The sequence below is a fragment of the Cryptomeria japonica genome, chromosome 4 (assembly GCF_030272615.1).
Source record: "Cryptomeria japonica chromosome 4, Sugi_1.0, whole genome shotgun sequence".
In the NCBI taxonomy this organism is placed as follows: Eukaryota; Viridiplantae; Streptophyta; class Pinopsida; order Cupressales; family Cupressaceae; genus Cryptomeria; species Cryptomeria japonica.
Genome location: NC_081408.1, coordinates 670,468,156 through 670,483,555, shown reverse-complemented (window position 1 = coordinate 670,483,555; position 15,400 = coordinate 670,468,156). Strand labels below are relative to the sequence as shown.

The 15,400-nt window shown below is 35.1% G+C and overlaps 1 protein-coding gene across 1 annotated transcript; it reads left to right on the top strand.

The window, feature by feature from the left end:
- The first annotated feature begins 338 nt into the window (after window positions 1–338).
- LOC131042699 (calmodulin-like protein 2) lies at window positions 339–1,387 on the top strand. The gene has a single exon (XM_057976025.2). The coding sequence runs from the start codon at window positions 496–498 to the stop codon at window positions 1,084–1,086; it is 591 nt and encodes a 196-aa protein (XP_057832008.2). The 5' UTR covers window positions 339–495; the 3' UTR covers window positions 1,087–1,387.
- The last annotated feature ends 14,013 nt before the right edge of the window (window positions 1,388–15,400 follow it).

The window sequence follows — 15,400 nt, the reverse complement described above, 5'->3', positions numbered from 1 at the left end:
AGATAAAGAAAAAATATTTTATGCATCTTTCAAAGTACGACTCATGTCAATTCCCATGATGAGCAACTTCCCAGTTCCCACCAAAAAATTAAAAAAACTCCTTCCGCTGCGCCGAGGTTTCCAAAATTGCCTTTAATATGGAGTAGCTGCAGTCCAATTTCTGCGTCATTTTCCTCATCCCAAACGTACTGGCATACGAACCTTCCTCGAAACAACATAATGCCGGCAAAATTACGTTTCTTCACCCACTTATCTGTCAGTCAATATCTTCTTTTTCCCCATCTTCTTTTTCCCTCCACTACTACGTGGTGCTCTGTTTATCACTTCATTTTCTTGGCAACTAACGTTTGTGGAGCGTCTTCTTCACGGAATTCACTTACTTATCTTAGAGAAAAGGCGCGCTCTCTTTCCACAGAAAAAAATGTCCCCAAATTCAACAGTGCGCTTAAAAGACAATGCGATTTGCAGGCCCGCAACTGATCACCCAAAAGAGCTATGAAGCGCCTGCTCAAATCGCTGTCTAAAAAAGCTCAGAAATTAGCCTCCAACTTCTCCCCTCCAGCTGCTTGTTTGACATTCCGCTCTCCGCCGTCAAAATCATTCTGCGAATCTCCTCCGCCAAAATCATTGTGCAAATCTGGCGAGGGCATCGAAGGAGAGTTGTGTGAGGTGTTTAAATACCTCGATGCGGATGGAGATGGCAAAATATCATGGGTGGATCTCCACAGCTCTCTCAAATGTGTGGTTGAGGAGGTGTGCGAGAATGAATTGCAAGAGATAATAAAACAGTTGGATTCTGATGGAGACGGATATATCGATGTGGATGAATTTATACGGCTAAACTGTGAGGAAAGAGGAGAGGAAGAAGCCGAAAAAGAATTGGCGGCGGCGTTCAGGATGTTTGAGGGAACATCAACAGGCATTACTCCAGCGGGACTCCAGCGTATGATGTGCCGCCTGGGTGTGGAAACTTCTGTCACTCTTGATCACTGTACTTTCATAATTTCTCAGGTGGATTTGGATGGAGATGGAGTGGTGAGCTTCAGCGAATTCAAGCACATGATGACAAGAGCTGTTCACTCATGATCTCCTACTGTTTATATACTTCTTAATCTCCAGTTTTTGTTCCCCACTGTTAAAAACAGTCATTTTGGGTTGTGTATATGCTTTCAGTCAGGGGTTCTGTATCTGCATGGCTCTTATTTTCTATTCCAAAAAAATAGGAAAGAGAAAATCCGTTTTGTACGTTGTAATTGGAAAAGGCAATCTGCTTGTAATTCGAACCTGGGTTTTCTTAGCTAAGTATTATTTGTATTTCAGTTCTGATGCTGCCAGCGGTTTTTCAGTTCTCAGCAGCGAGCGTTTTATAAATGAAGTTTTGTTCAACTATTTTTATATAGTTAGTAATTGGATGTCCAATGTGCCCGTTCACGATGATTGTGTTTGTTAGGGTTTATTAATTTTTATTTTATGTATGAGGTCAATTATGATACCATTAACGGTATATATTATTTAAAAGTTTCTTATGATTATATTAAGATTAAATTAAAAACTCATAAAAAAGGCTTAATATTTTCTTATGTAAAAAGAACAATCATTTGTAATTCTAATTTGATTGAAAAAAATGACTACATATTTGCTTTAATAAGATTTTGAGTGTATTGTGAGATGTACGGATCCTTGTTTGAGTCAATAGAAATGTGTTTAAGAAGAGAGCATAAATGCAAACGACAAATGATTTGGATGTCTTTACTAATATTAGATGATGTAATAATAAACAATAGTGATGGACAATCAGTAGTCTTCAAAGCCTTATGAGTGAGGTAAACATATATGACTTCAAAATTGACTTTAGATAGTATCCTCAAAAAATGACTATATCAATTGCATACATTTATTTTGTACCTTGTTTATAGTTATAGCAATGCATTCTTTTTCTCTTTGGCATGTATACTCTACAAGCACCTCCAAAAGAGAAGAAAATATATGTAATGAGTAGTATTTGTTACAAAAATGAAAAAACACAAATTACAAGTTTTTTTCAATTCTATGAGTATAATAAGTGGCATCCTCTATAAATTGTTGTGGTAATGCTGTACTCAATGTGTTGATAGTAAGATAATATGATATTTCATATAAAACTATATTCTAATACTCCTGATAAATCTCTATATAAAATAAATTAAAACAAAAAATTTCACTATGAAAACAATAATAAATTAATATACCTTCCATTTGATTGAATCCATCAAATTATATATACATCAACATTTAGAAGGAAAAAAAGAAAATTTAGCCCCAAAAATTCCAATAACAGCAGGAAGGCAAACATAGCACAAAGAAGGGATATGCCCTTAATATAAGCAAGCAATAATATAAGAAAGACTTAGCGTACCCAGGAGGCTGCCAACACAAGAGAAATCATAGCCATAATCAATGGTGTCCTGAATGTACCACACAAGTGATTGACAGAGTACCACGTACTAATTGGAGTAGGAAGAGATTGAGAGATGGATAGGGTTTCACAAAGCTTAAGTAGGAGAAGAAACGTTTATCTGCCGCATTGTGTTGTTTCCAGGAAATTTCGTAAAGGACAGTTGGAAAAGAGGAAGATGAGAATGAAATTGCGACAACTCCTCCTAAAAGGCAAAGCTAGAAGTTGACATGCGTAAAAGAAAAGAGGGAGGCAGCTTCAACGAAATTCAGTAGCCGAATAAGTGGAAAGTGAAAAATTGCTCGGGAAGCTTATTGTGGGCCAAGCGTATCAGATACACGTTTGAACGGAAATATTAGTCGATTAAAATTCAGCTAAACCTTTGACTATGAATATCCATTAATTGAAATTGTAAAATTTAGGTTTTCGATTGGTGAATTGTAGGAAGAAGTTTTAGTATAGTTTGGATCAGCAATGGATTTTATTCCTGCACATGTTCAAAATTTTTAAGTATAATGGTTCAATGAGAGCAGAGAACATGAAGTCAATAATTAGGTCAAGTTTCTTATGTAAGTTTTATCAAGTTTAATTAGAGATCTACGGTTGATATCACCTTAAAGGCTTACAAGACTTTTGAAACAATTACAGCCATTAGATGAAAAAAAACAGAAAAATCCTTACAAGAAACTTTTTATATGCATCTTCAGTTCTCAAACTAAACTAAATTTCTTTTTTATTTTAAGTTGTTTTTCTTAAAAGTGATTTTAAAACAAAATAGAATATTTCTTATTTAATATATGTCTATTGGATAATTGATATATTCAATTTTATTCAATTTACTAATCAATTAAAAATTCTAATATAAAATGATTTGAATGCAAAAATGAATAAAATGGATTAGAAACTTGCTTTTAAATCTAGATTTTAGTTTTAACTTTTCTTAAAATTACAATTAGTCATTGTTGATTTATTTTTATATTTTAATTTAATTTAAATTTAATTAGATAATAAATATTTTATGAATTTTAAAACATAATTTATTATAATTTTAGAATTAATTGTAAACTTTAAAAAAATTGTGTTCATTTGATTAATAATTTTAAATCCAATAATACTTAATCCCACATAGAAATAGAATTGTACTATGACCCCACTCTCTCCCAGTGCACAAGGGGACATTGTGGGCGCTCTCTCCAAGGAAACATTCAACCAAGTAGCAACGACCTCTACTTGTAGCCTCAATTTTATCATTATACAGTTTGTGGCTTTTCATTTTTGACTTGATAAAAACCCTAACTTACCTAGTCGGTGCCATAATGACAAAGCATTACATATAATAAATAACTAGCCAACTTAGCAAAAATAGATTTTTCTTCCACTTTGTTGTGCCCTTAGGCTCCACATTGCAAAGCTAAGGCTATCCATGTGTCATGTTATCATCCTTCTTATGCATAATCCCAAAAATGAAGGGGCCAACTAGCCCCGACCACACCTGTTGACTCGTCTTCGAGTAAACTCCGCTACTTTGTAGCATCTTTCTCTCTTCCTACCCCAAAAATGAAGAGGCCAAATCTAGAACTAACATCAATGCATGCATGTTGAGTTGACAAATACATAATTTTAGAATTAATTGTAAATTTAAAAAAAAATGTGTTGATTTGATTAATAATTTTAAATCCAATAATACTTAATCCCACATAGAAATATAATTGTACTTAAAAATACTTATCATTTGAAAAAAATATGTATTATTGATGTCAAATTTATAATTAAGTTATTAGAATTAATACAATATCTCAAGAACTAATTTAAATAATGTGAGAACAAACCTTAACTACATAATACATCATTCAAGACATGATAAATATTAATGTTAATGTTGTTTGGATTGTGATACAATTAATGTTAATAATCTAATAATTATATTTTTTAGGTGCATATTTTATTAATATTTCAATTCTAATAAATTAAAAAAAATAGTTTTATTTATTTTTTAATTAAAAATATTTATTATTTATTAATATTTGGATTTTCATATATTTTAATTTTGGATTTATATTATTCTATTTTAATTTTTAATTAAGATTTAAATTTGAATTTTTTTCTAAATTGTTTATCTTTTTATGAAATTACAAATAATAATTAAAAGTTTTGATTAGATAAAAGACAAGCTATGACCGTTACTAATACATAAACGCCATATAGGTGCACAAGTGGGAACTCTCAAGCAACTTGAGATCACCAAAAACACAAAAACCAAAAAGGGTGGCCCCTTTTTGAAAATGATGCTTTTGACTGGAGCATCAACCAACAAGAAAGAGTTCCCTAACAAGCAAAATCACCTAATCACAACAAAGGGGTTTAGGAGAACCTCGAACTATTTACCAATGGAAACCTAGTTTTGAAAGGTATCCCGAAACCTTTTACTTGAAAAACCACAATGAACAAAATTGTTCATAGAAAGGGAGAAAGGCAGAAAGCCCAACCCCATCCAAAAGAAAACCATTGCAGACACCATAACATGGACCACCTCAAAAGATCCAACTCAGATCACCTCTATAGATTGACTATTCGTAGAAAGATCATTGTCAAAACCTACACAACAAAGATCCACACAACCCTTGGGTTTTGAGAGTCACCCCAAAATCTTCTCTCAGTAATACCACCCTTACCATAAACATTATTTGAAAACAAACTAGAAAGCCATAGAAAGTGATGAAGGAAGCAAGGTAAAAAGATAGAATTCCTCCATAATGGAAGCAATCTCCTAAAGTAATAAGAATCTAGTACTGTATCAAGTACACAAGAAATAAAGCCCTCTTTGATTAAGCACCCGGAGGGTAACCAACCCTAAGCATCCATCAAGAGTCTACCCCCCACAACACAAAGAAAGCTACCACTAGAAAATAGGTCACCATCACAAAGAACAAAAACTCCCCACAAAATCCCACCATCAGAAGAAACCTTAATGAAAATTGAAACTTCAAGGCCCCCCTCCATAGGGACACTCAAAGGAGCATAACTAAAGACATGTTTAAAGTCCCAACCAAACAAGAAGGGAGAATTGAAAGATAGGCTCATGAAATGAAAGGAAGAGCATCCATATGAGGAGATATAAAGCACCAATGAATGCCACCCACCATAGCAATGAAGCCACCGTCCATATGGCCATCAAGACTGAGAAAAGGGGTCCCACACAATATGACAGAGGGAACAGGGGCCACAACCCTCATCATAGCAGTTGCAGCCAAGGATCAAAACCACCATAAAGCATGCCCTTAATTGACAACTAGATAACATTCGTGCATAGAGGCCTCATAATTTCTGATAGCCTAACCATGTTCTATATCCAAACAATGTCCCATGCAGCCACATAATAAAGTAACCTCAAACCCCTTATCTGGGAAGGGAATCGCAAGAAATTCTAATGTGGCAGAGATCTGATGTCAAAGGGAGGAAGCATGGGAATTAGGAGAGGGGAAGGGGAACATCCATAGAGATGGCATAACCCATGCATAAAATCTATAGCAACTGAAACATAGAACGTAGGACACATACTAAAGAGGAGGCTAGGAGGAAAAGAACCCTCACGCATCGAGACGAAGCACCCCCAAAAGCCTCAGGGCCTAGACAACTAGGGTGGATGAGCAGAGGCCATTAACATTGCCACCTAGAAAAAAGCTCGAACAAAATGACCATAAGAGAAAGAGACAACCAACCCACTAGGATAGAGGCAAGCTAGAGAGCATCCACACACCAACCAACCTCCACCCAGAACAAATTATGAAAGGCAAGGCAAAAATAGACCCATACCTTGTTGGTGTGACACACTACATTCATGATCAGATGTTGTCATCAATAGAAACTTGTGTCAGATATTCTGTCCACAGTTATTGATTCATTCATTCTGGAAGATTGATTAAGGTCTGGAAAGGTTTGGTGAGAAGAACAGGTTATCCGACAGAATATACAACATTTGGTTGGCGGTTCAATTGTGCTATATATTTTATGTTGTAGATCTCAGTGAAGCATTGTAGTCATGTGATATGCATTATTCCAGGTTTGTGGCCTCCATGATAAGTTTTGGGTGAGTTGGAAGACTTGGTAGACATGCTTGTGGTTAGTACAGTGTTCATTAGTAGTGGCGTGTGAAGATTCATTGTGCGGATTGTGCAAAGTGATTATTGTGATTGTTTGTATAATCAAAGATGATGTGCTGACATGTTAGAAGCATGTGGACAATTTTTTTTGGTGCGCTCGATTGTTTTGATTGGATTTGAGCTAACTTGGGTAACACGTTTCATTTGTGTGTTATGTGGTTTGTGGGTTGACATGGAATTGATCTAATTTGATGTTGCAGATATATTAGACCAATTGATATGATCATTTGGTGTATTGATGATGATGTGGGAAATGTGTATGAGTGATTGTGCATGGTTGAAATATTTGTGCTTTGGTATAATGCATAATATCATAACAGGGCAAAGTAGCAGAGCAAAGTGTGATCATGTGTTTTGTGCTTAACTAGAACTATACTCCGACATTTGTTGATGCTATTAGATCTAGTTCAAGCCTTCTTGTAATCATTTGTAAACATTTTTAAGGCAATGAGCCTTCCAAGTTGTAGCCCTTACTTGTAATTGAGCAATGAGCTCTAGGTAGTGTGCCTGAATGCATGTGCATTCCCCCTATGTAATATTTAAATACTTCTAATAGAGTATATCAATATTGTGGGTTTTAATCCTACCGTGGTTTTTCCCTTAACTGGGTTTCCACATTAAAAATCTTAGTGTTATGGTGTTGTTGATCCTTTCTTTGTGTTATTGCACTTTACTTTTCTTCATTTGCATTAAGTGGTTATAAGATCAGATTACTAAAGTTAAAAATTGTTGAAAATGGATTCACCCCCCCTCTTAGTGTTCCTTGATTCTAACAATTGGTATCAAAGCTCCAATTCATCGGAAGGAACCTAACAGCTTGAGGAAGATCCAGGAAGGTGTCTTATTGGATTCCAATGGTCTTAGACAACAGTTACTTGTTGCACTTGATAATCTAGATCAGTCCAAAGCCAAGGTCCAAGAATTGAAAAAAAATCTTAAGGATGCTGAAAATTTTATTCAAACATTAAAGGAGAAACTGAGTAAGTCCAAAGAAAAGAGAAAAGAGCTTGTTGATCAGCTTCAGTAGAAATAAAGTCAAGGAATTGATGAATACGCCCTAAAGAAAAAAATTGAAGAATGTGCGAGACTTGCTAGAGATAATGCAGTTCAAAAGAATGAAATGGAAGCCATTATGATGAAACTGATGAAAGAGATTGAAGAAAGGAAAAAGAATGAAGAAAAGCTTGCTCAATACTTGAAAGAAAAATCTGAAGAATGTTTCAGGCTTGAGAATGAGAATGGATAGTTGATGAGTGACCTTCAAAATGCTAGAGAACATGAGGAAGATCTTGGAAAGCATGTCCTCCTCCTCAAATATGATCTTGATGTTGCGAATGAGTACAAGGAGAAGTTCTGAATTAGCTCATCCAAACTAGATGATATGCTTGCAAGTTAGAAGAATCCTAATGATACACAAGGGCTTGGATTTGAGAAAGGTGAAAGGTCCAAATCAACATAGTAGAAGAACAACTCAATAAAGCCTCTGGCAAGGCAACTTAATGCTCATAAAATCAATGGAAATAGTTTTGTTTGCAATAAATTTGGTCATATGGCTAGTCAGTGCAGAAATAGAATGGATAATAATGGTCCATCTTTTATCAATCAATGTTTCAAATGGGTTAGTGCAAGAAGATGAGTCCACTTTTTGGCCAAAAAGTGGAAGTGTTTTCCCTGATTTTCAGATTTTGTCTCATTTGAGCTTAAATTTTGAAACACTTAGAGATTGAATCTTGGAAAAAGTCAGTAATATAAAAGATAGCCCTCTGAGTGTACTTTCCAAATATATAATTTATTTTAATACCCACATAATAAAAAATAACTTTTTAAATGGAGTTCTGAAAACTATGTTTTAAAAATGCCTGTTTCAGGACCATACCATGCATGTGTACGACCCACACTTTTTGACACAATTAAAATTATTTTCTCAAACCGTTTTGGGAAATGGTTTGTAACACATTGAAGATTGATGAGCATATTTTTCTGTATTTTTTTTTCTAATATTTTTTTTTAATTAGTTTTTTAATGGCCGTAATTATCGTTTTAAAAATTTGACGTGTACGACCCACATAATTTGATGTAAACTTAACATTTTTTGATTTTTTTTTTTTTAAATACAAAAGAATTTTGTGTAGATTGATGACATATAATTTTTTTTCCAAAATTCTTTAAAATAAAAAAGTTATTAAATTAACAAAATTAGTTAATATTTTCAAATTTATGGACCTGATTTAGTATAAATTAAATGAAAAATAGTTAAAATAATCAATTTTTAAATAAATTTACATATTTAGAATCTAGACAGTATAATCTAAAATGGGTTTTAATTTCGTATAAAAATTCTCTGATTAGAGGTGCGTAAACTATTTCTGAAGTTCATATTTGTGCTTTCATTCATGGAGATTTGAATTTGCAAGTCCATGTCTCAGGTGTGGCCATCCCAGGCCTATCCCGAGCCTAATCCCAAGCCAAGTGGCGGGTTGTGGAATCAACTTCCACAAAACGGGCCCCCATTTCAAATAAGGGCGGCTTGTGGAAAAAAAAAGAAAAATGCCATTTAGAAACGGGGGCCCGCTTTTAAACAAAACGGGGGCCCGTTTCTAAAAAAAGGCCCCCGTTTTGTTTAAAAGTGGGCCCCCGTTTTAGAACAAAATGGGGGCCCATTTTTTTCTTCGGACCCCCGTTACCTTTCGGCTCGGGAGCCCGAAGCACAAACGGGCCCCCATTTTTAAGAGTGCATTTTCCAACGCACAGACTTCCGCGAATTTGTGACTCATTACCTTGCACTTGCCCAAATGCAATAAGTATCCATTCATAAGGCAAACATATGCTTAAGTGTGATAAATAACCTTCAGAATAGGAGAAATGTTAGATGTTATGCATGTGGTAGATTTGGACATGTTGCTAATCAGTGATGATCAAGAGGAAATCAGATGCACTTCAGACCTATGCAAGGAAATGTTGTTTTCTATGCTTGCAACAAATCCGATCATATTGCTAAGTATTGCAGAAGCAGAAACATGAATAGGAGAGGTCTGAAAGACAATAAAAAAAATGTGAAGGCAAATGAGAAGGGCAAATCAAAAGTTGAAGAGATCAAAGATTAGATGAAGAAGACTTGGGTAAAGAAGAGTGATCATAATGTAGGAAATGGGTCCGCGCTTGATTCCGGTGCTGGAACATCATCGTGTAACTAAGCTAAGGCATTTGGCCTTAGGGGGAGGTTTTCATGAAACTCTTTCAAACCCCCTATTGGATATTTGTACCTGGTTCCAATAGGTTGCAGAGATATGGGTGATGGTTACAGATGAATTTTTGGAAGTTTCTTATTAGACTTGATGATCCGCAAATGATCCTTTGGGAGAACTCTATGAATACAAGGTATCAGAAGAAATTAGGGTTAAGTACATTTATTATACCTAAAAGTTAGGTATGTGATGGCTAAAAAGAAAGTTGGCCTTTCATTTCTCACTTTGCATCCGAAGCGAGAGAACGGAAGAGTGCAGTGAAGCTAAAGTTCTAGATATTTCGAGCAAAAAGATGTCATTAATAGGGAAAGGACTAATTTCAAGAAGCATCCATATAAGTCAACGAAGGATGATCCGAGTGGTGCATTTTCATGAGTCCCTTACGGAGTGTTGCATGTGGAGGATATTAGGACTTACATTCACTATAAGATTGAGGAGCTTAGAAGTGCCCAAATGATAAATTTATACACTCAACACATGATTGACGAGATGGGTAGCCTAAAACTTGAATTTAAGTCGATCGAGAAGAAGGGTTTCACGTAGTTCATGAACTTTCCGATGTTCGATGAACCTGAATGGGTTAGATACATTCTGAGAAGAATGCGTGATGAACTCATATGGCTTGATAAACCCTACAAGATTACCAAGTGTGGAATTAAGGCGGTAACATGTTTGAGCTCAATCCGTGAGGTGCCTGCCTTGAGGAATGTGAAGAACCAGATAGTAACAAAAGCAATCGGTTCTCAATTTGACAAAAGGGCAATGACAATCAGAGATATTGTTGAGTATGATGTTAGATTCACATTGAGGGTGATGGGGTACACGGTATATCACTCTAGCCGGGATAATTAAGTATTTGGTACGACTATCTATGTTGCTTATCAAATACTGAAGGAAGATAAGAAATATGATCTATGTGAAGTGCTCTGGAGTGAGCTATTAGGCAATTTAAAGAAGATCAAACAGGATAAGAGGCATGTATTCAAATTCGAAACTTTGATCATATGTTTGTACTTTTACTTTTGATTGAAATTTTGGGAGTTGGTAAAGTTCAGTGGGCCTATGATAGGTTGGTGGTAGTACAAATAAATGAGACACTTCATGCCCTCAAATATTCTACAATCCAAAATAGCATTCTTTGGGGATACTTCAAAACCTTGCAGAGCATGATGCAGAACAAGGATAGAATTCCTAAAGAAATAGTGGAGAAGAATGAAGATTCACTCTTCTTTATGGTTGATACTGATCAATGTCTTATGGAAGTTGTGGAACCAAGAACATCATGGATCATGCAGTTGTGGAACCAAGAACATCATGGATCATGCTCATGGGGTATGAGGTGGAGGGACACATTCTTGATGCGTATGCTCAACACTTATTGAGAAAACCAGTGGATAAGTCCAAAGAAAGGTTTGGAACTTACAAGGAGAAGAGCTTGGAATTACATTATAAGTTCAAGAAGTTGAAGATTAAGAAGAAGGTGAGGAAGGAGGGAGAGTAATTGGAAGAAAAAATGGGGATCACCAAAGAGGCAGTCTAGAGAGCTAGAGAGCAAAACATTCTAAAAGAAGAAGACATGGTGAAACCAAAGAAGGCTAAACCAGGAGCCCCTGCCCCTAAGCCTAAATAATGAAAGAGTTCTACAACCTCATCTAGAGATCTGAAACCTGTCAAGAAGGAAAGAGAAAGAGAGGACAAGCTAGAACAATCATTCCTGTTGATGAAGAGGAGACAGAGTTAGATGAACCAATCAAGGAGGTCAAAGCAAAGGTTGCTAAGGTCACCAAGATCTAAAAAGAGAAACCATCTGGTAGACCTAAATCTGGTAAGAAATCAAAATCTATACTTGATTAGGCTTTAAAGAAAGGTAAACTTGAAGTTAAGCCTCCCATGTCCTTGAATGAGATTGTTAATGTGATAGTCAAGAATGAGAATTTAAAGCCACTAGCAGATTGGTATGAAAATTTTGATGAATCCGGTAAGAGAACCTTAGAGGAAGCCACTATAGAATATCTAAATGTGTATAGGAAATCTTTAATTGAATTAATGACAATCATACCCAAGAGTTTGTATGACATTTTGGATGCTAGGAGACTAACGACAAGTAAGCAAGATGAAAACTTGAAGGAATATGTATTAGTAAATCTCTATTTAGTTATTTTGAAGGAAGAGATAGATAGATTAATCCGGTTAGCAAAAAATGAATTTAGAAGCAAGCACGGGGTAAACGAGATTATGTTCGGTAAAATTGGTGAAGTTGCTAAAGAAATATGAAAGATTTTGACAAAAAAAATTCAAATAACCAGTATGAAGTCAATTAGACAAAAGGACAAAGTGACCCTAATCCGGAAGTGAAGACAATGGATGATACTTGTGTTGTAGAAGTCCAAACTATTAATGTTAAGGATGTGAATATAGGTAAAGTAGATGAGGGTAAGGTTAAGTTTGAGAACCCTATGGTCCTTGAAAAGGAAGTCGACATAGAGAAGGATACTGAACAGGAATAGGTGGAAGTAAAGGTTGAAGTTGAAGCTAAGGCAAGAGACACTGAGAAATCAGTAAAGGGGAAGAAGATCCATGTAGAGGATTTGGAATTCGTTCAAGGCCCCATCAACCTAGCTTCTTCGTCCCTTGTCTAGGCACTCAAATTGGTAGAACTTGCTCAAGGAAAGGCTAGTAAGAACTTATTAAAATCTCACATAGAGGATAGTGAGTTTCTTACTATGGCGTCTGATCTTCTGGAGAAACTCATGCCTTCATTTTAGAAGGACTCATCAGACACTCCATCTGGAAAATCGAGAAAGTTAATTGATTTTGTAGACAAACACTTTCAATCTTTTGATAAATCTGCAGAAGAGAAGGTTTGGAATGAGTTCAATGCAAGAGGGCTCATGACATTAAAGAAGATGATTGTTGATGACAGAATTACTCTGGATACATGTGTAAAAGGAATACATGATGCATTATCCAAGGGTGGAAATATTTACAAATCATGTCTAACACTGTCTCAATTCACCCAAAATATTGAGGAAAAGGTTAAAGAGAATGAGGATCAACTTCCACAAATGTCCAAATCATTTGATCCTTCATCGATCTCCTTGAGAAATCATGAACACCAAGTGATATCTTTACAAGAGAAAATCAGAAGTTTGAGTCAGGAAAAAGAGAAAATAATTTGCAGAGTTTGTGAACTTAGGAGTCTCATTACTCCCAAGTTGTATATCATGATCAATGGTCTATAAGATGCCGAAAGTGCCATGAAATCCACAGAGCCAACAAATCTCAAGTCAACAGAGGAACTTGCATACTTGTTCAGTAAACTTATAATAGTTTTGGAGAGCTTGAAGAAGGGTTTTGATAGCCACCTAAATTTACTGAAGAATTCTTTTACAAACATTTTCAAATTTATGTAAGTATGGGAGGATTATGCATATGTATATAACATTTTTGGCTTGAATTTTTGGTTTCTGGAATTCTACCTTCTTCATTGATGTAAGAGGGGGAGACTAGATGAGTGAATAATGTTGATCTTAGGGGGAGTTGTTGATTTTTGGAGTTCGGTAGTCCGATTCTTGGTTGCAGTATATATATCTTGGTTTTGGTCTGACACTTAGTCATTTTTCACTAAGTGTTGCCATCAATGCCAAAGGGGGAGATTGTTGGCATGAGACACTGCATTGATGATCAAATATTTTTATTGATGGAAACTTGTGTCAGATATTCTATCTGTAGTTCTTGATTAATTCATTTTGAAACGTTGATTAAGGCTTGGCAAGGTCCGGTGAGAAGAACATGTTATCCAGTAGAATAAACAACATTTGGTTGGCGGTTCATTTGTGTTGCATATTTTATGTTGTCGATATCGATGAAGCATTGTGTTCATGTCATATACATTATTCCAGGTTTGTGGCCTCTGGTGATAAGTTTTGGGTGAGTGTGAAGATCTGATAGGCATGCTTGTGGTTAGAATAGTGTTCATTAGTAGTAGTGTGTGAAGATTCATTGTGTGGATCATGTGGAGTGATTTTTGTGATTTTTTGTGTAATCGAGGATGATGTGACAACATGCTAGAAGTGTGTGGACAATTTATTTTGGTCCACTTGATTGTTTTGATTTTATTTGAGCCGACTTGGGTAACACGTTTCATTTGTGTGTTATGCGGTTTGTGGCCTGACATGGAATTGATCTAATTTGATGTTGCAGATATATTAGACTGATTGATATGATCATTTGGTATATTGATGATGGTGTGGGAAGTGTGTATGAGTGATTGTGTGCAGTTTCACTTGCACGGTTGAAGGATTTGTGCTTCGGTATAATGTAGAAAATCAGAACAAGGCAGAGTAGTAGAGAAGAGTGTGATCATGTTTTTTTTGCTTAACGGAACTATACTCAGCCATTTTTTGATGCTATTAACTATTTCACACCTTCTTGTAATCATTTTAAATTTTTTTTAAGGCAATGAGCCTTTCGGGTTGTAGCCCTTACTTGTAATTGAGCAGTGAGCTCTAGGAAGTGTGTCTAAATGCGTGTACATTCCCCTTATGTAATATTTTTATACTTATAATAAAGTATATCAATATTGTGGGTTTGAATCCCACCATGGTTTTTCCATTAACCATATCTCCACATAAAAAAATCTTGGTGTTATGGTGTTTCTGATCCTTGCTTTGTGTTACTGCACTTTACTTTTCTTCATTTGCATTAATCGGTTATAAGATCGGGTTACTAAAGTTGAAAATTGTTGAACACTAATTCACCCCCCCTCTCAGTGTTCCTTGATTCCAACATACCTATCGATAGAAAATGACCAAACTACCACTACCGCAACAAAAAATAGGGGCCCATAAGCCCCCCATCAATGTCATAATCACCATCCCCTTCTTCATATTTTCCTGCATCTCTATCACCAGACAAAACCCTAGCTCCCGCTGCTCTCCCGCTCTCGCTCTCCATTTACCTTTACTATCAAATCCATCTCAATAATAATTAAAAGTTATTAGAATAATTTAATTTATAATTATCTCTCTTTTTAAAATTTTAATTTATTGTATAAGAGTTATATTTTAATTTATATAATACATTTAATTTAAATTGCAATGGTAAATATTGATCACTGTAGTTTCATTCTCAATTCATTGTTTTTAAGTACCTATGTTTGATAGTTAGGCTTTTATTTTTTATTAAGTGGGAATAGAAATTACATGTGTTCTTTGCAATTAACACTCTACAATAAATTGTTTGAAACTAAAAGTTTTTCATAGGTGTTGAAATTTGATATTATCTAGATTAATTTGATTTGATGCAAGGTGTGGTTTAGGGTAGATTTAATTTATTGTAAAAGAGTGGAATAAATATAATTTCTTTTTTGTAATCTAGAATAGATTTTACTTCTTACAAAATTAGATAGATTTATTTACATGTAAGTGTGCCTAGAAAGGATCCATTTCCTACAAGTGTTCATAGATTTATCATTAGCTTGACTTGAGAAAAAGGTAACATACTAATCCTTACAAATTAGAGTAGCTTATGATTTCATTCCTTAGAATACAAAGTATAGG